The 25,269-nt window shown below is 38.1% G+C and overlaps 2 protein-coding genes across 2 annotated transcripts; one reads left to right on the forward strand and one right to left on the reverse strand.

The window, feature by feature from the left end:
* Positions 1–23: 23 nt before the first annotated feature.
* Positions 24–571, forward strand: LOC131246787 (uncharacterized). Its single transcript, XM_058247197.1, has one exon. The coding sequence runs from the start codon at positions 134–136 to the stop codon at positions 419–421; it is 288 nt and encodes a 95-aa protein (XP_058103180.1). The 5' UTR covers positions 24–133; the 3' UTR covers positions 422–571.
* A 7,492-nt stretch (positions 572–8,063) lies between these two features.
* On the reverse strand, positions 8,064–14,608 carry LOC131246788 (chlorophyll a-b binding protein, chloroplastic). Its single transcript, XM_058247198.1, has 5 exons — positions 14,448–14,608; positions 12,067–12,255; positions 11,940–11,977; positions 10,689–11,203; positions 8,064–8,492 (listed from the first exon to the last, which is right to left on the reverse strand). Exons 1-5 carry the CDS (start codon positions 14,504–14,506, stop codon positions 8,475–8,477), a joined length of 819 nt encoding a protein of 272 aa, XP_058103181.1. The 5' UTR covers positions 14,507–14,608; the 3' UTR covers positions 8,064–8,474.
* Positions 14,609–25,269: the final 10,661 nt, after the last annotated feature.

The following is a 25,269-nucleotide window of genomic DNA, read 5'->3' on the forward strand; positions in this document are numbered from 1 at the left end:
TATAAACTCCCCTAAAATATCATTCCTTGCTTCGTCCATCAGTTGCCTTCTCTCTAGAAAAGAAAGGAAGAGTCAGGTGCGCAGGATAAAGAGCGCAAGGGGTGCGTAGGATAAGGAAATCAGAACCAACAACATGGGTCCGATCGTGGTGGCGTCCCAGCTAGCGACTGGTTTGGGCGTGCTGGCCGGTGCGATGCTGGTGAAATCGGTGATGGAGCAGAAGCCCATGTCAGGTGGGTGCCCGAGTTGCAACGGGACGGGTCGAGTCAGCTGCCTCTGCACTCGTTGGTCGGATGGAGACGTTGGGTGCCGCACGTGCGCTGGGTCAGGCCGGATGGCTTGCAGCAGCTGCGGTGGGACAGGGACCGGCCGGCCGCTCCCGGTCCAGGTGTCCGTACGTGGCAATCGACCCTCTTCGTGAAACATCTTTTATTTATTTATTTTAAAATTTGATATAAGATGGGAAAAGAAATTTTGGGTTTTTATTTTGTAGACTGTAACATATTATTTCACGTGTATGATTTGTGACTGTTTTAAATGGAATTCGTACATGGAACTTATTTGGGTCTGATTGAAAATTCTTCACCTGCAACTGTTGGTATGGTACGAGCCTTTTTTTTTTTTTTTCCCCCCTTCCAATTTAGAACTGCGTAATATTTGTGGTCGATCAATTCTCTTTCTAACTAGCTTAATAGTTTTGAAGTTATATATTTTATTTATTTATTTACGAGAAATGCTCTAAGAGCTCTCGTATCATTATTAGTTGTAGTGGTCCTACTTGCATTTAGTTGTGCCTGGATACGAGAAGCGGATGTGTGGATAGAAAAGTAGATAGATTAACTAGTAACCGTTGAATTAATAAGAAAAATTTCTCAAAGAAGTGATAAAAATTAATATTATTGATGGAAAATATGTTTGATAGCTGAAAAATCTTAACATTTCTAAAATAGTAAACAATTTCTAAAACTAATTCTTATTCTTTTAAATTAGATATTTTAGACGAGACAGTAACATCCAAAAGGCCGATTAAAGCCTAAAGTTTAGAAGCCACCTGACCGACCATAAAACCGACCCAGTAAGGTCGGTTATAAGGTCGGCTATCAGAGTAAGAGAGGATGTCGATTACGTTTCAACTCCATCTCGCCCGACAGATGGCGAGCAACTTGATCTATAAAGCCGGCTCAGACTAACTCGTTATTAGAGCCGGTCAGAACTGGGCTGAGCAAGGAAAAGACGGCGTAAACAAAAACGCTATCTCGAAAATTCTGTAAAAGGATCCCCGATCCTGAAGATCTCGGGATCGGATAGAAACCAAAAATGGATGAAATCAAAAACTCCGAGATATCAGGAGAGGAATCCCTGCACGATGGGACTCTCCCATTCCTATAAATACAGGGGACCTCCAAGATGAAAGGTATGCAAAAAATCTCCTAAACCTCTTCGAATACGTCCATCATACTGACTTAAGCATCGGAGGTTCCCCGGCTCTAGCCAGGGTCTTTGCCGCTTCTCAAAGAAGTGATAAAAATTAATATTATTGATGGAAAATATGTTTGATAGCTGAAAAATCTTAACATTTCTAAAATAGTAAACAATTTCTAAAACTAATTCTTATTCTTTTAAATAGATATTTTAGGACTTTCCAGACCCCAAACTAACAAAAATCAAAATTTATTAAAAATTTAAAATTATAACTGAGAATTTAAAATGAACTCCTGAAATGATTTTATCTTTTGGAATGAGCAATATGCATGAAACATATAATAAGTGGAAGCTATAATTCATGTTTGATTGAACTAGCCCAATGGATGAAGAGTTACAATCAAACAAAAACTTATTATAAATAGTAAAAATGAAAATAAAATGAGATTTTCGACATGGAATCTCGCAAATTTGGCTTAGCGGGGTTGGGCGGCTAAAGTAGCTTCTACTACCCAAAATCATATATTCATATATGGCATGCCAGATAACTCATTCATTCCAGTTTGCGAGTTTCTGACGGTCGGGATCACTTCCACCTCCGATCGGGCCTTCTCTAGTCCATCTTGGCCATGAAATTGTCCGCGACCCGCTCTACATCAGTGACCTTGCTCAGATGTTGTTCTACATCAGTGACCTTGCTCAGATGTATGTCCAAATGAAACTGAAACGGTAATGCCTTGCAGAGTGCCTTTATCAATTTGGGCTGTCCAAATCTGATACTACAAACAATGTACAATCCACAGCGGGGTTCAACAAATACACGGACCTAATTACTGATGGGCCCTACCCTTTCATGCAAACACACCTTCACCATTCATTTTATTGGCTGTTGATTGGATGATTAGAATTGTCCTAACTAACGGTCGAGATTGATCAAAAAATTGTCTTAAATGTTCCGTAGCAACCAGGACTACACCAATATGGACTGGTCCGTATCTGTCTGGTTATTAAGCAAGATGACAAAATTCATGTGAACCTTTTGTAGCGTTTGCTTAGAAGCCAATCCATCTATCACCTTTACGTGCACGCAATGCTGTGGTTCGTGGCACGTGAGAGAATCTGGCCATTCACCAGGGGCCCACCGTTAACATAGCTTGGTTGGTGACGCAGGGAAGGACTTGTTGAGGTTGAGCACCGTCTTTTTTCTCAAGGGACTCCTCACAAAGATACCTTGAAAATAAAAAAAATAGAATAATTTTTAGAAATTCGTAATAAATTGATTGATGATTAAAACGAGCTTACAACTTTCTTAAATAATGACATGAAACCTACGAGAGAATTTTTGAAATTAAACTAAACTAAAACTACTGTAAATCGTGATTTACTATAAATAGTAAACTTACATTACTACTGCACATAATGGTTTTCTGCCAAAAATAGTGTGTGTCCTCTTTGCTATTCTCTTAATCATTCTGAGCAATTTTTTTACATGTTGGACGCAACTCCTAAAGCTCAACCGATGAGGAGTTATAATCAAATTAAAACATAATATAAATAGTAAAATTGAAAATTAAAACAGAAGTTAGACAGTCAATCTAATGGAATCTCGCAAATTTAGCGTACCCAACCCGGCATAACGGGGTTGGATGGCTAAAGTCGCTCGTCCTATCCAAAATCATATATGGTATGTTGGATAACTCATTCTGATTTGCGAGATATGCCTGTTTTAAGGTTCTAATGGTCCGGACAGTCCGGATCACTTTTGCCTCCGATCAGGCCTTCTCTGGACCGCTCTCCATCAGTTGGGGACCAAAACTAGGCCACTATGCTCATCAGGTCAGTCATGTGAATGTTGAAAATAGACCATGTTGTTAGGGATGGCAAAAGAGGTCGAGTCATCCAAGGTCTGCCTACATACAGATGGGATTCGCTGAGGAGTGGAGTGGCCTGATCTTGGGCCAGGGCACTTTGACGGTTAGTACCATCAGGTCAATGGCCTCAGTGTTTGGGAGACCTTGAACGGTTGTAGAAGTGCGTGCTTGGTGATCCGTCCGTTCATCTCTCGATTACCAAGCACCAAGTGTTGGAGATGAGGGGATAAATCAACAATCAAGACTGCCAATAGCTAGATCTACGGCTCCCATCGTCTTAGAGTTTTGAAATGTGTAGAGTCAAGTTACTTCCATGACCCGAGGATATGCATGGTATTTTTGACAAAAGATCCTGGCCATCAAAATTTTTAACTGCCTATTTTCAGGGAGACGGATTGGCTACTCCCCCTGACACCAGCCCCGTGGCTGATGTTCGGTGCTCTATGGGCCCCACCATGATGTATGAGTTTCATCCATTCTGTTCATCCATTTTTAGAGATCATTTTATGGTTTGATACAAAAATTTATAGGGATATAAATCTTAGATGGACCACACCACTGGAAAACAATAATTATAGGGATATAAATCTTGGATGAAACACATACATTATGGTGGGGTCCACAGAGCACCGACCACCAGCCATTGGCTGGTGGCAGGGGGAGTAGCCAATCCGCTTCCTATTTTCAGGCCACCAACACAAACCGAAGGACGCAGATTGCCTGGGACAGCCTGCAGGAACTTCCTGAGACAGGAAGCTATGTGGGGCCCCGTGATTTTTGTGAGATAATCCACCCCGTCCATCCATTTTGTCATATCATATTCTGGGCCGAAAAATAGACACGTACATCACAGTGGGCCTCACAGAGTTTACTCAGTAAAGCTATTAGAATGAGTGGCTGTTACACTGATATCATGGTGGGTCCCCTGTAGCCTTTTATTGTACGGGCTCCCAGCCTCCCACAACAAGTGCTGTGGGAAATTCCTTCCCTGATATACAATCTGGTTCTCAACTTGTCACCAGCTGGTTTGATCTTGGTTGTCTTACTTTTGGGTTACAATGCTTGCATCCATCAAACAAATATTAACCATTGATCAACTGTCCTTACCATGAGTGGCCCAGATTTTTTACAAGATCCATCTATTTGTTATAGCGTATCAAGAATCGCCATTGTTTGGCGATCATAGTTGTTCCATCCATAGCTTGGTGAAAGGATGGCTACACAAAATTGGGCCACATGGATCAGATCATTTGATAGTAAGTTTTTGCACGGCAGTATATGAAACGGTTCAAGTTGTGACACCTTGAAGAACATGAAAAAGTTAAGAGGAAGATCATTGTCTTCTTTAAAACCTTAAATTCATCTTCTTTAAAGCCTTAAATTCATGAGAAGAGTTCTTGAATCTACCAGACAATAAGATAAAAAATTTAAATATTTTTATTGAATAATGTCTATTAGGTATAATTTTTCAATTACACCCTTAGGGAAGAAAAATAAAATCTTAATTTGTAATTACAAAAATTAGCAAAATTCTAACCATAATAAAAGTCTTATTTCAATTAGAATAGAATTTACCCGAAATACGATAAAAATTGAAATTATTAAAAATAGTAATTTCTTTTCTAAAATTTTATTTTTAATTTGGTAGTGTACATTTAATTTAAATTTTTTTTCACAAAACGGATGGATGCAACCCACTATGTGGATTAGTTGATTCCGGGATGGCTAGTTATAGTTAAGATTGATAGGTCATGTATCCTGTGACGATATCCTGATTAAAAGTTATGTTTGAAATTTATAATTCACACTTCAACAAAAATTTATCTCTATCCAGATTGAATTTCTTTGAACTTAATGCGCCTAAGGCGTAATTACGTCGTACCCTATGTAATACTGGGCCTGGATCTAATAGATTACTTCTATTTCCGTTTTGTCTTTAAAATAAAATTAAAAAAAAAGTTCAGACATGTTTTGAGTGTATCTGTGCCATGTCCTACATTAAGTTAGTAGATTAATTTTTCCAAATGGACATATCTTACTAAGAGCTCTGAAATATTACTCTAACTTGTACTAGCAGGTTTCATATGGGCTTGTCTGGCCCTGCTGTTGATTGGCGACAGCCCAAAAATGTCATTCATGTGACAGTCCTAACCTTTCAATTTTGATGCCCCCAAATGGAGGGTTCAGAAGAGAAAATCAGCTCCAAGGTCCTCATTCAACTGATTTTGGAGCATTGCCCTTCTTGGTGGGACCCAATAGACCAAGGCTCTTGATCACAAGAGCATAAGCCCCATTTATATTAACTGAAATCCCAAGTATCCCGTGGATATATTTGGGTTGTGGATAGTGATATTCTTCCTATGGAAAAAATATTATCTAGATATATTCAACAAAATCTCATATCTAATTTATTATTATTATTTTAATTTTAAAATCTAGTATTTCTTGTTGGATTTAACATTTTAGGATTTAATTACGGCAGTTTGGATGGTAAGTTGCTTAAGATAAGTTACTTATGCCACAAGTAACTTATGTTAGTTTCTACTTATTAAGAAGAGTATATTTGGTAAACAACCTACTTATTAGCTTCTTCTCCCTTTCGTCTTTCCTATGCCTCTTTTCAGCAACTTGTGAAGATTAGAAAAGCTAAAAACAATTAACTGAAGTGATTAAGTACTTTTAAGTAAAAAAGTTACTTATAACTAATCTTAAACCAAACTTGCTTATAAGTTACTTATCCACCGCTGTAAGTAAAAAAAGTAACTTGTTTGGTGGTATCCAAATGGGCCCTTAGGAATTGTTTGATTGGCATCTAAAATGATTTCATCTCATCTAGATAACAGTAATTATGAATTACAGATCATAGCTTTAATAAATTATGGTCATCAAGAATTTTTAAGGGCACGTTTGTTTGCACCAAATACCATGAAATTTCCATGACTAAGCAGTTGGTTTCAAGATATTTTATGAAATTTGTTGCAGAACCAAACACAACCCTAATCATGACCAAAATTTCTAATATAAAATTATTTTAACTAAAATGAAAGATGAACTAGTTTTTAAGTGTTAAACAAACAAGACCTTAGCTTTTTTTTTTTTCCTATAATTTTTTATTTGGGGTATTTTAGGATTTACATACTTGGGAGAGAAAGGGCTTGAAATATCTTAAACATAAGAATGGGTCAGTGGTTACTAAAAGACAGAATTACAACTAGGAGTCAGTGGAGATTGCTTTTAGCATCTTTATTTGAGAATTAATGTGAGTAGCTTTTAGATGTTTTTATCCTCACAACTAGTCTTAGAAACTTTGATTATTAGATGATAAAATTATTATAAAATGTAATTGCTTGGCAAGGATGGTTAAGATTTTACTTTATAAAGTGCCATGAATTAATATCAAACCCACTTTCTTTCATTTCTTTTATATATATATATATATATATATATATATATAGATATATATATATCCACCCAGCTATCTATAGTATGTACAGTTGTACATATACTACACATACATATCCTATACTCAAACAAATTGAAAATAGTGTGTTCGTGACTCGGGTGCTAATTGACGGTCGAGGGAGCAGGGAAGATGACGGTTATTCGCTATTGGCTGACCCCTATATAGGCTATCGATATGGCCTATACAAGATTGGGCCATGACGGTTTTGGCGACCGTTAAGAAAGAACGGTACATATAACCAGACCCAACCATTGCAGTACTTGAGAAGAAAGAGAAAGTGATTCTATTTTGATCTCGACACGAGGAAGAAGGAAGTCGCGTGGCTTAGGTTTCACCAACTTCACCTCGGGTTAACTTTAGTAAAATCTTGTTAAAGCAAACTAAAGGTTGGTTGAACCTTAGGACGGTAGCGAAATGAACATTCTAGTTATGAGAACTGGGTCAATTCAAACTCACTGCATACCCCATTCCATGAAGAAGCCAACCTAATTGGTTTTCTCCAGCAGCTGTTTTTCCAATTTTCTTTCAGATGGCCTTACTACGGCTCTTCAAGTTTTGTGCTTTTAGAAAATCAGAGTTGTCTCTTGCTGTGGATAGAGCAGGCCTTCCTCCAGATTGGTCATTTCATTACTGCATTGAGTCATTGCAATTCATTTCATCTGATTTGGTTACTTCTTATAGTCTCTTATTGTCTAGTAGAAGCTCATACCTTGCCTCTTGTTGTTAACTTGTGTTTAATGTACTTGCAACAACTCAGTGAAGCTTTTTAACAATTGGTGATTTTTACTTTTTGCGATGATTGTGACAGAAAGCAAACTGTTTTTGTACACATTATCTAATTGAATTGTGATAATTACTTTATGAAAGTGGAAATAATCAAATTGCAATTACTTACCTTGGTATTCGTATTTCTGAAATAAGCTTTTAATTGCAATTACAGTACTTCTAAGTTCGACTCAAAAGGAATGCAACTCCAGTTTGAGGTTGCCTCCTTGTCATGAATGCTAAGTCTGCATTTGGATGCGCAATTGAATTGATTGGCAAAAACTGGTGATCTCCAAATTAGCACTCATATTGTAGTTACATTCCTTCCAAGTTCAAACTGAAAGTTCCCCAATTCCAATTTGGAGCTTAGACCCACAATACAAATGGCAACTGCTACTTTAGTCAACTATTAATGCAATTTGATTTGATATCGCATCCAAACTCACCCTCCATCCCCTCTCAATCGAGCTGAATATTTACAATTCAATTCAGCTATACACCACGCAAACCAAGCCTAAATAATTTAGAACTATGAGCAATACAAAAAAGAAAGAGTTCGTCGACTCTTACCGTTATTGACTGCTTGAATTATAACTTTCTTCAACAAAATCCAAAGCAAGAAAAATCAGAATCATTAAGAAAGAGCTATCTAACTACATAAAATGAAAATAGAGCTAAACACTTTTTTTTTTTGGTTTATGTTACAACTCTTACCTAGTTAAGAACTCAACACTTCTACTTTAAGAAGGAAACATGCAAGTGTTCATTTGTACACTGCTTTGGGCATCACCATTTAGACTACATAATACATGAACAAAGAGAAATACTAAGTTCAATTGATACAAACATCTCATGCAACCACAGCCCTCTTTCTAACTCTCTAATCCCCACAAAAGATTTTACATCATGATACCCCAACAACGTCTTGCACTCGATTTCCTCTTATGCTTTCTTCACTTCGGTGTGAAGGCCTGGCATACACCACAAACACAATGTATGTGAATTAAGCATGAAAAGCATGGGTCTTAAAAGTCATGCATGTGATGTAGGGCAATTCAAGATCAATATCATGGATGGTTAGGATCGAAGAAAAATCAGGCTATAAAGTTCAATCCAAGGGTCTAGCACATTATAGCTTCTAGCGACCATAACTTTGTGCCTGTTATCAATTGTGCACATAAAATGTCTTTTGAAAGCTATTGACAAGCTCTACGTCCTGGCCAATGTTAAAGGCCATTAGTCCCTCAACGGTTTTCCCAATAAATTTGTTTTAACGGTTAAATATGAGTTTTTAGTAAAAATCTATTTTTTTTAGTAAGTTGCAAATTTTATTATTTTTAAGGGTGTTTTGGGGTTTCAAGAGTCCTATAATAACTTAAAGTACTTATTTGAATCATGTTAAAGAGCTTGGGTTTCAAGAAGTCATGTACTATTTTTACTATTTTAGAAAAGTTTATTATTTTGGAGAAGTTATAAATTTAGAATTTAAGGCTTATAAAAGTAATTTCAATTGATTTGTAAATTAACTTTATTTAGACTTTATTCATATTTCCCAATAATAATTTTTCTTTTAGATTTTTTTACCTTGTGAATTCAAGATTCTTGTGGATTCGAGAATTATCTTAGAGGAAGGAGACGGTGATCCCTTCCTCCCTTTCCACTATGCATCTATTATGCTAGTTGGTATTAGAATGAGATTTTGCCTTAGGCCGATGGCTTCTAGTAATGGGTTGGGTGATAGCAATCCTAAGAACAATATTCCGGTGAATCAAGTATTGATGAGTGTAATGTTTATGTCCTATCATTAAGAATTCCTATCTTGAATTTGACAGAGATGCAAGTGGCAACTAATTGGGTGATCGAGGCCATGGATCACGTGTATTTGTGGCAGCAAACAACCTATGACTGTTGAAGGAGCTCATGGTCAGCTAGTTCGGGTCCAACAGGTACAACACCTATGCCAAATTGTAAGCCACAATCCTACGAAAGTGAAGCTAACTTAGAGAGCCATATTCTTTTCGACCAATAAGAAGAAGAACAAAAAGAGTGGAAAGATGAAGGAATGTCTCTTTAGGACGAATAAGAAGAGTGAGCCTATGTAGATAGAGTGCATCTTGAGAAATTCACCCTGGATTGCTTGATGGATCCATGGATGGATCATCTGCTTCAAACTTACAACAACAGGTGCTATTACACCAAGAAGAATCCACCATTCGTCACTTGATGGATTCACAAAAGGATTGATGACTGGTCTAGAAAAAGTTTCAATTGAGTCAAAACTTCAGGTGATAAATGGCTGGAAAGAAGATATGGATGGATTGATGAAAGACAACTTGATGGCCAAGAAGATGGAAACTTTCATGAGCATCATGATGAAGATCAACACCCATTTACCTTTCCAACAACCAAATTATAAAGAGATGCAGATAATTGCAAAGAAACGTAAGGTGAGAATTCATTTTATAAAGTTTTACTTTGTTAATAAAATTTTGATCCAACGTATAGGGCTTCATCGTCGATAAGAAGACATGCTACAAAAGTGGGTCATTGCAATGAGTTATTGTCATTCTTAACTCGAGGATTTTTCAAGTAAAGGAGTTTGATGTGGCACAAAGTCAAGGCCAATCTAATGAATGGTCAGGATTGAAAAAAAATTGGGATAGAAAGTTCGATCCAAAGGTCTAGGCGCTATGTCTGAATAGATTGTTTCGGAATGGCCTGACTCTTGGATGCCCATTCATATGTTGCAACACATGTTCTGAATGGATTGGAAAGCATATAAAAAACACATTGGCCCTTACGCATTCTGGAAAGTTTTTAATTGTGGATGTTCCCATCTCAATTGTTTCATGTGGTGTGGCCCACCTGAGTTTTGGATTAGCCTTATTTTTTGGGTGCCAAGGCATGTAGGCCCCACACATCGCCTTGTATGTTAAGCTTAATCTACAAAACTTTGTAGGGGAACCGGCCTCTATGAATTGATGTATCTATGCATGTACATGCATGAATTCAAGTGTTAGAAACGGTCCCATTACCGTTTTTGGCTGAATTCAACCTCTATGCATGTATTTATTTTTGTACATTGTTTGTAAATGTATGTGTGCATGTATGTATGTATGATCATCCATTGACATGTATGCATGTATTCAAGGGGAATGGACACTTACAGCGAAAATGGTGGCATGGCCGGGGTCGGCGAGGTGGGCAAAGAGGTTGTCAATGGGGCCCGTGCCGGTGTATATGGCTTGGAACCATGCACCCATCACAGCCAACATGGCCAATCTTCCATTCTTGATCTCCTTTGTCCTCAGCTCCTTGAGCTTCTCAGGAGAACCGGTTCCCCATCCAAGTGGGTCAAACCATAGCCCACCTGGGTAGCCCACGTCAGTTCCAGTGAGCTTGTTGTTAGGGAAGATGGGGTCTGTGTTCACACACCCAGGCTTGATGATGTCAGCCCACCTTCTCCCCTCGGCCCACCCGATGAAGATGAGCTCAACAATGAATAGGGTGGTCTTGTCAGTGAAGTACTCGAGCTCTCCGGCGGTGTACCATGAAGGGGTGTTTAGGATGCCGATCTTCGTTAAGAATTCAGGGATGAAAATGCCAGCAGCACCGAGCATGGCCCACCTGCAATGCACAATCTCAGCTTGTTGGTTCCATCTCAGGCTCTCTGGATCAGATCCTGTTAAGACACATCACAGCCATTGATTTGGAGTGGATCAGATGGAAATCATGACATAAAATTTGAATGATTGGTTTTTAAATTATAACCACTTTGATCATGAAATTCACATAAAAATTGGGAGATGAATCATCATAAATTACAATCACTTTTGAATTTTGAAAATGGAATTAAGGGTGTGTTTGGTTGCACCAAATATCATGAAATTTCATGATTAATCTGTCTAATTTGGTGCAACCAAACACCCCCTAAGAGTCAATTTCAGGCCTCCTGCATTCTGAGGAAATATTCAAATGCTTGGCCCGGATAGTCAGTGTTTTCTTTTGAGTCATTATTCTACAAGGGTGGGTTCCAGCTTCCTATGATCTGGACTGTTCATCTAGTGGACCACACAGCCAGTGGATGTGCTCTAAAAGTCCCTCACAGGACAATCCCAGCAATCACAATCACTGGCGTGCAAATGGATGGTCAGAAACAGTATAACAGCCAGACACTCCACACACGATAACGGAGATCGTCTACTAAACAGATGGCTGGAATTTTCAAGTGTGTGTGATTTTTAATCCATCACTCGTCCATGTGGGGCCAACCAGTCGAACAATCAGGACCATTGAAACTATGGTACCGCCTGTATAGAAAGCTGGCCTGGATGAAAAACAATCAATCTGGACCAAATCATACCAATGTATGTTGATTTGATTACTCAAATAAGCTTCAGAAATCAGTTAAAGCTTACCAAGGCCGAGAGGATCAAAACCAAAATCTCCAGGAAGGCTGCAATCAAGAAATTCAATACAAAACTCTCAGAAATCTGTCTGTAACAGAACAAAACAGAACAATGGAAGAAACTACTACTACTCAACCTTCCATCAAGCCATGGTGGAGGGGTGCTGCCGGGGAACCACAGTGGTCTATCTGGTGCCGGTGCTGCTGCTGCCGAAACGGTGAAGGATCGCCGCCCCATCGGCGCCATCAACTTCCCTTGTCTCAGTTTCCTCCCTCCTAGGAAAGAGGCCTTTGTTGCTCCCAAACCATTTCCACTCTTCTGAGAACTGAATCACATCCATTGAAATACATGTTCCAGTCATTGATCAGAAATGATCATAGCTCAAAAACCCAAAAACCCAATCGAGTCATGTCCAGCTGGGTCGGGTCGACTCAATGACTCATTTGAGTTGACTCGCAGACGACTATGAATTTAAATAAGATGTTAAAAACGGAATGTGTCACCTACAATAGTGTTAACCGAAAAAAAAAAAAAGAAGACCACTCCATCTTATTTTCCCTTAAAAATTTAAAAACTGCAAAGTGAGTTCACTCGAAATGGTGAGTTGACTCAGAATCAACCAAGTCCAAGCAAAATTTTAAAACTGTGGCTAAGAGCCTTAGGATAAAAACTCATTATTTGATTATTTTCATTATATATAAGATAGTTCATATGATAGGTGTGGCCCAAATCTTTGGACAACATTAGCATATATCTGGTTCTGACAAGTAAGGGCCATGGTTCTGTGATGGGGTTTGAATTTAATTATTAAATCAACTTTAATATATTAAGGCCCGTGGTTCTGTGATGGGGTTTGAATTTAATTACTAAATCAACTTTAATATATCTAATTAGTATACGCATGTAATGTTGGACAAATGTTTGTAATAAGCCCATTGAAATATAAGCTTTGCCTGAAAATGATGAAATTCTAAGTCTTGAATGGGCCACAAGCACAATATCACATCCGATTGACTAACCAATGGCTTTTTAACTGTTGATTTTCATGGACAATGTTTGGACAGCACAAATTATCCTATGAAAGTAATTGTAGTGATGCAGTTGATAATATGATTGTTTTGGGAAATCATCAATGGGCCATGTGCCCAATAAATTAGTAGCCTAGTGACACACATGTTATACATGCAATTCTTGGAAAGATTTTAGATGTAACCTAAGCTTTTACTTTCGATTTCAAATCCCCTCTTCTAGGGGATTTGAAACCCCATTTAGTGAAATTGAAATCCCTTCAGATCCCCCCAAATTCATGGTGCCAAACGAGCCCTAAGAGTATCCTATTGAGGAGACTCCGAGGCGCAGTCCATCAGTGCTGGGACACAACATACCAATGGTCTCGATTAGCTAATTAACTATTGGCTCCACTCCTCATATGTGGAGCCAAAACCCATTTTAGTACTCATTCGGATCAACGGATAGGAATCAATGCAGCACAAATACAAGATTATTTGAGATTTCTTACCATTCCATCAGGAATTATCCTATTAAACTCATATGCACCAGATTACACCACACATCGCAGCTACTAGATGCATGTGGGTGATTCCCATTTATCAATCTGATCCATCCACCTGGTGCAGCTCCCTATTTTCAGACCATCATGGATTGGATGATCCCAACCATCCGATGGCTACGGTAGAGAATCTCAAGAGACAATGTTATATTTTTGGGCCCATAAGATATGTAGGCAAGACCTGTGATTTCACCATCCCTTTATACAAAAGATCTTGACTGTCCATTTCTTCAGTCCATTGATCGGATGGATGAAATCATCTGAGTGTTTTAATTTTGTTATGGTGGCTAGAGAAAAATGTGCTGGAGATGATGAATAATTCAGATGGATGTTGCATGGATCCAACGCATGCAATTTGCTTCATCATCTGGTGCACTCGATGTGACTCGTTGGGCCCGGAGTCGAGTCGACTCGGCTGAGTCAGGATTGAATAGGTCTGACACGTCTAAGTCGGGGAGCGAACAGGATCGATCCATCCGAGTCCATATCAGTTCCGATCAATCGCATCAGACTCGCCCGAGTCTTAAGACCATGCTCGGCCGTGTCACACAACCAGCACATACACGTCCATGCATTAACATCCAACCCATCTAACGTATTGGGCCTATCACCAAGATCATCTACCGAAAAACCCAGGCCGATTTACTCATCCGTGGGCCACATCTGTTCTTTGGACCAGATGGGCGGTCGTACATTAGATATTTACAGTGTGGCCCACTTGAGGAGTGGATTGGGTTGATTTTTCGGCTAGGTGTTCTTCACGGTGGGGGAAACCTTCTAGACGGGTTGGATGCTGTACAAGATTGACTTTACAGAATCAGCAGCAAGTTTCCTCACAGTGACTTGGCTCGAAAACTCACCGAGTTAACTCGGGCGAGTTTCGAGTTGACTCACCGAGTTTTAGAACTGTGATTTTTTTGGGTGTGTTTGGAGTAGAGAAATCTTGCCTGGAAGAAGAAATTGCAACAGCTGCAACAGCAGAAGAAGAAGCACAGACAGATGCCATCCTTTCTCTCCCTCTCTCCCTCTCTCTATCTCCTCTGTCAGTGGTGTTGTGGAATGTGAGAGGGAAAGATGGCAGGGCTGTTAATGTACGCCGGGGGCTTATCTTGAGAGGATAGGGGGCGGTCTCTAATTCGCTCTCGTGATGCCACGTGGCATGCAGAATCTAGCATGTCCTCCCTCTACCTCTACATTTTGGCTGACGTCTGATAAATTGAAATCTGGTGGCTGATATTTTCCCAATATGTGATGGTGCGCCTGTAATTTTGTAAAATACCTAAACTGGTCTTGTACTTCATGAAAATAGTCTTCTTTTTCCTTTTTGTAAATTAGTACCTCATTTATTATGTTTTTGCATTTAGGTACTTTTCATGTCAATTGATCTTGCAACAAGCTATATTGATGATCTTTTATTATTATTATTATTTTTTTCTTTTTTTGCGTCTCAATACCTTCTTTTTTTCTGGTAATTTAAATAGTTATTTTTTAGTAAATAATCAAAATATCCTTTGATATTAAATAACAACAAGCATGATCACCTATTAAATATCAATTAATAAGCTATTTATAATATCATTCCACAAAGAGACACTGTTTTCATAAACCATCTAAAGTGGGTCCCACTACCTAAATGGTAGAACTCGAGCCATAGACTGCAACTTGTACAGTTTTTGAGTGCATGCATGCATACACTTCGCTACAGTAACAGCCCTCCGATGGAAGTGTTAGGATCTTTTAATCGGTGCATGTCCCATCCACCATAGGCCCTATAAGATCAACGGTTTGGATGATCAAATCGTGTGCGACCCATCTGTAAAATGTTACTCTGCACCTTAACAAACCATGCACCTCTTTAGAAGTTAACAAGTTCTAAGTACTCTCTTCAACCCTGTCATGAGGGTATTTTTGTCATTTGCTAAAAAATAACCCTCTGAATTCACGAGAGTGATAGAAATTCCATGGACGGTCGAGATTGCAAAAAACCTGAATTATCCAGGTACCCTGTTGCAAAGTCAATAAAGAAAGGTATTAGAATACAAAATCCTATTTAGTGAGGTAGTGATTTATAAAAACTGAAATACTCTTTGTCACCGGGACCTCGCACGTGCAAGATGATGACGCATGTGTGCACAGGTGATAGGGTAGAGCCGGGAGCACCGGATTGTGGTAGAGCCATCTGTCCATAGAACGAGTGGCCATGTGATGTATGGATCCTATTCGTCCATTTGGTGGGTCTTACAATGAATGGCTGATATTTCCAAAATTAAAAACACTTATTATACAATCGCAGCCATCACTTTGTTCAATTTCTCCTGCTGAATTTTTAACCATCGAACAGTTTTGTTTTCTGGCATCCATTTGTGGACCACTAATCACGCGGCTAGGATCATCTGATCCATTGGATATTTTAAGAACTTAACATGCAAAGTAGGGTTAACCAGATGGATGGTCCCAAATGATAGATCGATCTCGCACGTACTGTGGATAGATGGGGCGCATGTTTTTCATCTCAACCGCACACGATATGATGAACCTGCCTTCCTCCGCGCACGATTGAAGCTTAGATGGTCGATCAGGACCGTCCAGATAATGATATCTACCTTAGATGGAACATGGTTCAGAAATCGCAGTAATAGGACAAACCTGTCCGTCCTTTTCTCTCACCTTCCTTCCTTGAATTGAAGCCGTTAACTAGTTTTTATTTCTTGGGGGAATATTCAGCAATGGAGCATCGACGGTGGGGTCCACATCCTGGAAAGACATGGGCCATCGGGCTGTGACCATCGTTTTCACTTGTCCCAGAGAGAAATCTGAGATGGCACATCATGACGTGGCACATGTGTTCGAGATCTGGCCTGCTCATTAAGGGAATCTTCACGGTGCAACCCACCGGATCAATGGTTCAGATCTCATGACACGCGCCATGGAATATGTAAGTCATACTCGGCTCTGAACTGGTACAAATGGGGGTCACCGTTGGACGATCCAGATCAATGACAAGAAGGTCCATACTAGATGGACGATGGTCCAAGCATCTCCCAGATTGAAGATCCTAGACGTTGATCATTGGCCTCTTTCTGTTAAATGTGGACCATTTCTGTATTCAAATTGATAAATGGGTCATGTATTCCAAATAACCAATTAAAATGCAGTACATGGTAATTGTGGCCTTTCCTCCAACCACGTATTTTCATTAGAAACCACACACGTAGTCACAGAGATGTAAATGTAGATGTAGATGCAGTAGTGATTGATATTTTGGTGTGATGATGATACGAAGCTCCAACAAAGGTCTAGGAAAAAGAAAGACAAGTATGTGATGTTTGAATCTTCCAATCATAAAGAATGTCCTGTCATCCAACATTTGCGGTGGTTATCAAAATCAATGGTTTAGATCCACAAACCATGCACATTTAGTTGCATACCCCCACAAAGAAGATATGCTTATGTGAAATTATATTATTTGAATGTCTTAAATATTTGCATTAAATTGACCAAATTAGCTTTTTATTTATCACCATTTTTTCCAAAAAAGACTTAACAAGTCGAATAATGGATAGATCACTCGTGTTTGTACCTAATTGGATCAAACTGTAACTCCACTTGTCATGTACTTCTTTGGGTCAACAACTCCCACAGAAGATACAACTCATAAGTAGCATGACATAATAACTTTTACGGAGTAGATCCATCATTATCTACTTCACAAAAATGACTTATACATACATTAGATAATTCTGTATGGATCAATACTTGAAGTCATATTGCCTCATACATAGGTTTAAGAGAAGCCACATATTTTGCTTTTATCGTAGATAAAGTTATATTATGTTACATATTTTCAAAATATAATTTCATTATGAAATGTAGCTTAAGGTTGACTTCTTTATGAAGATAGCCAACAAAATTTGCATTTGTATATCAAACCAATTCTAAATACTTATATCTTCTATATGTGAGTGTGATGTCCTTTGTCCTTTACATATAGCACAATACTTTCTTAATATTTATCTAGTACTTCATTTCTGAATTGCTAAGATACATACCCAACATTTCAACCACAAAAGTAATATCCGAATGTATACAAACTTAGCATATATAATGCTCTCTACTATTGACGCATAAAGAATATTTTTTTTCTTATCCTTTTTAAAGTCAATCTTAGGATAATAAAGTTGCCCAAACTTAGCATAATTTTACAATATGTGCTTAGTCAGGTATACAACCTTATATGTCATATATTTCGAGAACCCTATCAATATATGCCCTCTATGATAGGCCAAGCAATTCATATAATCTGTCGCGACGAATTTGAATTTCGATGACAAATGAAGCATCACCAAGATTTTTCATATCAAAATTTAGAGATAAAAATTTCTTAATCTCGCGTAACAATCAAATATCAGTATTGGCCAATAAGATGTCATCAACATACAAGACTAATATGATAAACTTAATCCCACGATTTTTTTCACACAATCATACTAATCCATAGTCTTTTCAATGAAATCATATGAGGAAATGACTTCATGAAACTTAGGTACCACTGTTGTGATACATATTTCAACTTATAGATGAACTTCTTAAGCTTGCAGATTAAATATTTTGATATATTAGCTTTAAAAACTTATGGTGTGTGTGTGTGTGTGTGTGTGTGTGTGTGTGTGTGTGTGTGTGTGTGTAGGAAAAGGTACTATACGCTCGACCGTATATTACCTTTCATACGGTCGAGAGCTGGCACTATGCTAGCAATCGGATGACGAAAGTTTCAAAGGAACGGTGAGATTTTATAGGGAGAAAGGTGAGATTTTATAGGTGAGTGGAGAAACAAAACCGGTGAAACCGGCTCTCCCTCTCACATATATTTCCTACGAAAAGCCTCCGCATGAAGGTCTTGCCCTAGAAACCTAGATAGGGCTTACCGTGGAGTTTTTTGAGAAATCCACCCTGTCCATCCGTTTTTCTCATATCATTTTAAGTTATGATCCAAAAAATGAGTCAGGTCCAGGGATCAAGTGGACCACAAGTTGGGGATTGAACATCCACCATTAAAAACTTCTTAGGAGAAGAAGAATTTTCAGATCAATCTGATATTTGTGTTTTCACTTCATCTACGTCTGCATGACCTTTTGAATAGGTTGGATGGTAAAAAAAGCATCATGGTGGCCCTTAAAAAGGTTTCAACGGTGGGTGTCATTATCACTGCAGCTTCATTTGGTGTGGTCCATTGGAGCTGTGGACCTGCTTCATTTTTAGGATCATAACTTAAAATAATATGAGAAAAGCATTGAACGACATGGATAAAACAATTACATCACGTTGGGCCCTACAGAGACCTGTCGAACAGATTATTGGGTAGGACGCAATCCCTATCCTCTTTCTTTTGCATCGGTGCGGAACGGGCGGAAACGAATTGGCTATTCCCCTGCCGCTAGTCGGGTGGTGATGGTGGGTACTCTATGGGCCCCACCATGATGTATGTGTTTCATCCATGACGTTTATTTATTTTTACATATCATGTTATATATCATGTTATGGCTTTATCCCAAAAATGAAAGGGATATAAATCTCAGGTGGACCACACCATAGGAAAACAATAGTGATTGTATGTCCACCATTAAAATCCTCCTAAGGCCCACTGTACTGTTTATTTGACATCCAATTTGTTGATTAGGTCATACAGACATAGATGAAGTGAAAAAATAAATATCATCTTGATCCAAAACTATTTTGGATCCCAAAAAGTTTATAATGGTCGACGTTCAATCAACACTGTTTCCTGTAACATGGTCCACTTGAGATTAGGATATACCTTATTTTTGCTCTCATACCCAAAAATGATCTAGAAAAATAGATAGACGGCATGAATGAAACGCATACATCATTGTGGGGCCCATAGGACTGACCACCCTCTATTAGCGGGTGACAGGGAAATCGGATTGCATACTGAGTTACTTTGGCCCACCTTGAATGTATGTGATCTATCCACACCGTCCATTCGTTTTTCCATCTAATTTAAGGGGTTGAGACCAAAATTAAAGCATATCTAAAGATTAAGTGGACAATATCACAGGAAGTAGCGGAGATAATGATTTCCACCATTGAAACCTTGTTAGGCCCCATAGTGATGTTTAATTTTCATTCAACCTGTTCATAAGATTATGCAGACATAGATGAATGGGAAAAACAAATATAAGCTTGATCTAAAACTTTTGTGGCCCCCAAGAAATTTCAACTGTAGACGTTCAATTCAACTATTTCTTGTTGTGTGGTCCATTTAAACATTTTATATATTTCATTTTTAGGCTATACCCCTAAAATTATTTGGTAAAATGAATGTACAGAGTGGATATGATAAATAAATCACAGTGGACCCCACAGAGTTTACTCAGTACACTAAGCACACAATCCGCACTCACTACGCAATCCGCTTCCGGTGGCAGGGAGTAGCCAATCTATTTCCGGAACGGGCCTGTTTGACGGACGTGGGTTAGATACTGAAAGGTTGAGCAGCGATTCCTCTACTAAAGTGACGTCACTAAGTTTTGTAGGCCCCACTATGATGTATGTGTTGTATCCACACCGTCCATCCATTTTGAGATATCATCTTAGGGCATGAGCCAAAGAATGAGGTAGATAAAAATCTGTAGTGGACCCCACCACAGAAAATAGTGGGAAGAGTGATTCCCACAATTGAAACTATCCTAAGGCCCACCATAATGTTTATTTGAAATCCAACCTGTTCAAAAGTAAAGGAAAGACATGAAAGAAGGGAAAACACAAATATCAGCTTGATTTAAAACTTTTGTGGCATTTAGGAGTTTTTAATGGTGGGCGTCACTGTCCCACTGTTTTCTGTGCTGGGGTCCACTAGAACTTTGGATTTAACTCGTTCATTGGATATTGCCCTAAAACGATCTCTCCAAGTGGATGGAAGGAGTGGATACAAAACACACATTATAACGGGGCCCACGGAACTTGGTGACGTAACTTCAGTAGTGAGTCTCGCTACTCAGTGTGTCATTATCTAATCTGCGCCCCTGTTTGATGGAAGCAGATTGCAGAGTAACTCATTACCCATAGCGTACTAAGTAGACACTGTGAGGTCCACCATGATTTATATATCTGATCCACTCCGTCCATCCATTTTACCATATGATTTTAGGGCTTGAGCCCAAAAATTAATCATATAAAATGTTCAAATGGACCGCACTACATGAAACAGTAGAATTGAACATCTACTGTTAAAAAAATTCTTGGGGCCCACAAAAGTTTTGGATCAAGCTTATATTTGTTTTTTCTCTGCATCCATGTCTGTATGATCTTATGAATAGATTGGATGACAAATAAACATCAATGTGGGGCTTAACATGATTTCAATGGTTGAAATCATTATTCCCACTGTTTCCTGTGATACGATGAACTTGAGACTTGGATTTGGTTCAATTTTAGGCTCAACCCCTTAAATGATATGGAAAAACGGATGACCGGGGTGGATTTCTCAAAAAATCCTACGATATTCCCCACCCAGGATTCTAGTGCACTACTTCATGCTAAAGGCTTTTACAAGAAATACTCCAAATCGTATTTTAATAACCGGTTTCATCGGTTTTGTTTCTCCACTTATCCTCTAAAATCTTACCGTTGGGTTAGAATTTTCAACATCCGACCGCTTGTGTGTTGTCAATCATAGTTTTTACGTTCATTTGATGTAGCCCCAAATCCATATGAGCTACAAGAGGTATAATGATCGTAAAAAAATCTTTCTTAAACACAGGTAGTAAAGTCTGTTTAAAGTTAATCCCTTCACTATAACTGAAACCCTTTGTAACTAGTCTAACTTTATACCTTTCGATACTATTTTTAGAGTCTCGCTTGGCTTTAAATACCCACTTACAATCAATCGGCCTAATTTCTTCATGAAATTCAATAAGGTTCTAGACTATGTTATCCTTAATGTATTTTAATTCATTCTTTGTGGCTTCGAACCAATGAGAATAATTCGCATTTAATTCGACTTATGAAAATGACATATGATCATTTCCATCCTTATGTCAAACTCTTGCTTTTGTAGATAAACAATGTAATCGTTTAGAATAACAGACATTCTCTCTCTATGCGATCGTCTTAGGCGCTTATTATTCTGAATTGGGTTTTAACTTACTGATTAGTGAGTTGTATTTGAGGCTCTCTATGGCCATCCATAGGGATCTTAGGCTCCACTGCTAGATGGACGGCTACGCTAGTTGGAATGATCACAATATTTTCTTTTTCAAATACAATATTTTTGAAGTTTGTGCTCCCACCATCTTCAATATTTTCAATAAACCTAGCATTAACAATATCAATGACTCTTATGAACATGATGGTCAATAAAATCTGAATCATTTAGATTTTTCTATGTACCCTTTAAAGAAGCAACTAATAGTTCTAAACTAAAGCTTTCTTTCACGTAAGTTAAATATAGGATTTTTGATAAAACCTTATTTAGGACTATATCAAGGATATGCACAACCGTACATGTGCCCATAACAAGAGTACCCATATGTTAAAAGTGATAAAATAGTTATGCTCATTCCAAGATATTGTACGGAATGATTCACAGATGTCTGTATATATCACTTATAAGAGTCATACATTCCCAGTACCATCCATTTTCCTTATTTTAGTCTGTTTATCTTTAATGTAATCTATACAGACCCATCTTTAATGTAATCTATAAAGACCCCAAGGTCTGAGAAGTCTAAATTGTGAAGAATTTCTTTACGCACAAGCCTTTCCAATATCTCACAAGAGATGTGGCCTTATCACCTGTGCCACAGTATGGATGAATTTTCAGTATAAACTAATTTATTTAATGCCTTTAGTATTTCCATGCAATGAGTTAGTGCAATAGACATGTGAAAAATTTTAATTTAGCTAACAAATGTTATTAATTAGAGTGTCAGAACCAATCATGACCAAATTATAACAAATATTTCGTTTTCGATTTCCAAATTTAAATACAGACATATTTGTTTAAATGGGAAACAAAAATCAAATTGTGCCTTGCAGAAGACACATAAATAATATTTGTTAGATATAGAAAGGTTCTGATAATAACCTTATAAGCTCATAAATTCTAATGGCTTTCATGATTACGCTTATATTGTTCCCACATATACCTATCTTTTAACATCAATTAGTGACTAACTCTGTAACCTATACCGTTTGGATTTGCATATGCGAATAGTTACACTAGAATCTATCTGTCAAGAGTCAGTGGACATATCGGCAAGATTAAAATAGTATTTTTTTTCCCCAAATTTTATCATTGACTAGATGTCACAAGCTACTCACTTTTTGTCTTGCCCAATCTTTTAAGTCTCTATTCCTCCTAAATGCACTGAGATGTCAATTCGTTCAATGTCTACTTTTTCTTTTTAGGTTATAATTGAATTGGAATTGACTGAACTGTAAAGAGAAGAGAGAGTTCAGAACCAAGAAAATCAGGAGTTTATCATAAATTTTAAAGTCCAATATGTAATTTTTAATAACCACATTGGACAATTTACTAATGTTAATACTACCCTGACCATTATAAGTGGCTCGAGTCAACTTATGTAAAAGTGAAGTTTTATCCGACTTCTATAATTGACTTCCTATTTTAGTCAAGATCTCTTTGGCTTTTTTCGATGTTGGGCATGATACCATGGATAGTCTTAGAGATCAAGTTCTTTATGATCTTGAGACAAATCTTATCTGACTTGGTCCAAGCCTCACTTAAATATGCTTTATTTGACTCCAGGATGGAGTCTGTGGGTTTTGGAGGCTCTACTTCTTCCAAGGCAAGATCCAAGTCCACACAACCTAGGACTATTTCAACAGACAACATTCATTAAGGGTATATAACTAAACCCAATAGCCAAAGGTATACTTTCGCATTAGGTTGGAACATTAGAAAGGTTTATAGATGGACATACCAACCATAACACTCACATGAAGGAATAAACAGGTCCCATTTAACATTACATGAACGTAAACCTCAAACATCATATATGTACACATTCGATTGATTTGGGGCCTTCAATCAAATGACCCATAATGATGATGGGCCATAATCATCTAATTATAGCAAGAGCCCAGCGTATCATCGCGGTTCCTCCTTTGGACGAAATTGTGATATACAAGAGGTCTTACTAAACAAGAAGCTGATCAATGTTGATGAAATAAATCTATAACGCTCATCAACTTTGGGTAAAATGAATATCTCAAACTTATATCATTATCACCAATTACTTCACCCCACCTGCATCTTGCCAAATGATCATACTTTATTCTAACCACTGCTCGCAATGGATACGAATGCAACATAATGTAATCCCATAATGAGGAGTTACTAAGCTTTGGATCTACCTTATTTTTAGGCTTGTATCTTATAATATATGGAAAAATGGAGGATAAGTGTGGATCTAAGAAAGACATCAGGGTGGCGCCCACATAAATTTCACAAGTTATGATTGCTTGTCATGTGGTACAAAATATTTTAGAGAGAAGAAAATCAAAAGTGTTGATATTTAGAACTTCTGTGGGCCCCATATGATGTATGTGTAAGATCCACATTGTCCATCAATTATTTCATTGCATTTTAGGGCATGTGACAAAAAATGAGGCAGTTTTAAGGGTCAAGTGGGTCGCACTATATATAGGAAATAGTGCTCGGGACCACAAAAGGCTCCGATCAAGTTATGATTTCCCTTCATCCAGGTCTATGTGAGCTTATAAAGAGGTTAGATGGCAAATAAACTCACGGTGGACCCTAGGAAGGTTTCAATGGTAGTCATTCAATCCCCCACTACTTTCTATAGTGCTGTCCACTTGAGCTTTGGATGTGCCTCATTTTTGAACTCATGCTCTAGAATGATCTAGAAAATTTTATGGATTGGGTGGATTTAACACATAAATCATGGTGTGTCATCGAGAAGTTTCAAGTATTAAAAGGTATCTCGTCTAGGACGTAATCTATTCACGAGAGAAAATCAATGTGTTTTGTGAGTCAGTGTCATCAGTGATGACATGGACCAAAGAGAAGTGACGACACATTGCATGTGCCTTCAACATAGACGATCCGCACTCATGGGCTCAAATACCTGATGGGAATTTTCTCCTCATTGTTGGGTTCGATGAAATCGAACAAGTGTCGATATCATCGATAATTGCAGGATTTTTCAGTGCTGGTCACTGGACAGTTTTTTATCCTGTTCTGATATCATTGAGAGACCTTCAGATGATATCGAGGCTGTCATCGAGAGTGGCTCGATGACATCAATAATTATTAGAATTTTCACCCGCGGCTGCTGGACAGTTTTTGGTCCTGTTTCGATATCATCGAGATACTTTCAGATGATATCAAGGCTGTTATGGAGAGACCTTCGATATCATCGAAGAGTTCCGCAGATGCGATTGCGGAAACGCAGATTTTGCGAATTTTGTTTCCTAATTTGATTACACTTCCTTTTATTCTTATATAAAGGGGTGTATGCGGGATTGAGGTGTATTCCAGGATTTTCTAAGGTTTCCTAAAGGTACTCTAAGAGGGCTTAGGGCTATCAAAGGGGAGAGAGAGAGAGAAAGAGAGAGAGGAAGCTTGTAGAAGGGAGATTCTGCTCATAGAGGTGATCTACTTTGTAGTCCACGTATCAGCGCTTCTACGTCCTCATGATCGGTGAGATCCCTCAATTTTTCATTATTCTCTTATTGTTTATCCACTCCTGCGTGAGTGAAGAA

Source organism: Magnolia sinica, chromosome 5 (genome assembly GCF_029962835.1).
Source record: "Magnolia sinica isolate HGM2019 chromosome 5, MsV1, whole genome shotgun sequence".
NCBI lineage: Eukaryota > Viridiplantae > Streptophyta > Magnoliopsida > Magnoliales > Magnoliaceae > Magnolia > Magnolia sinica.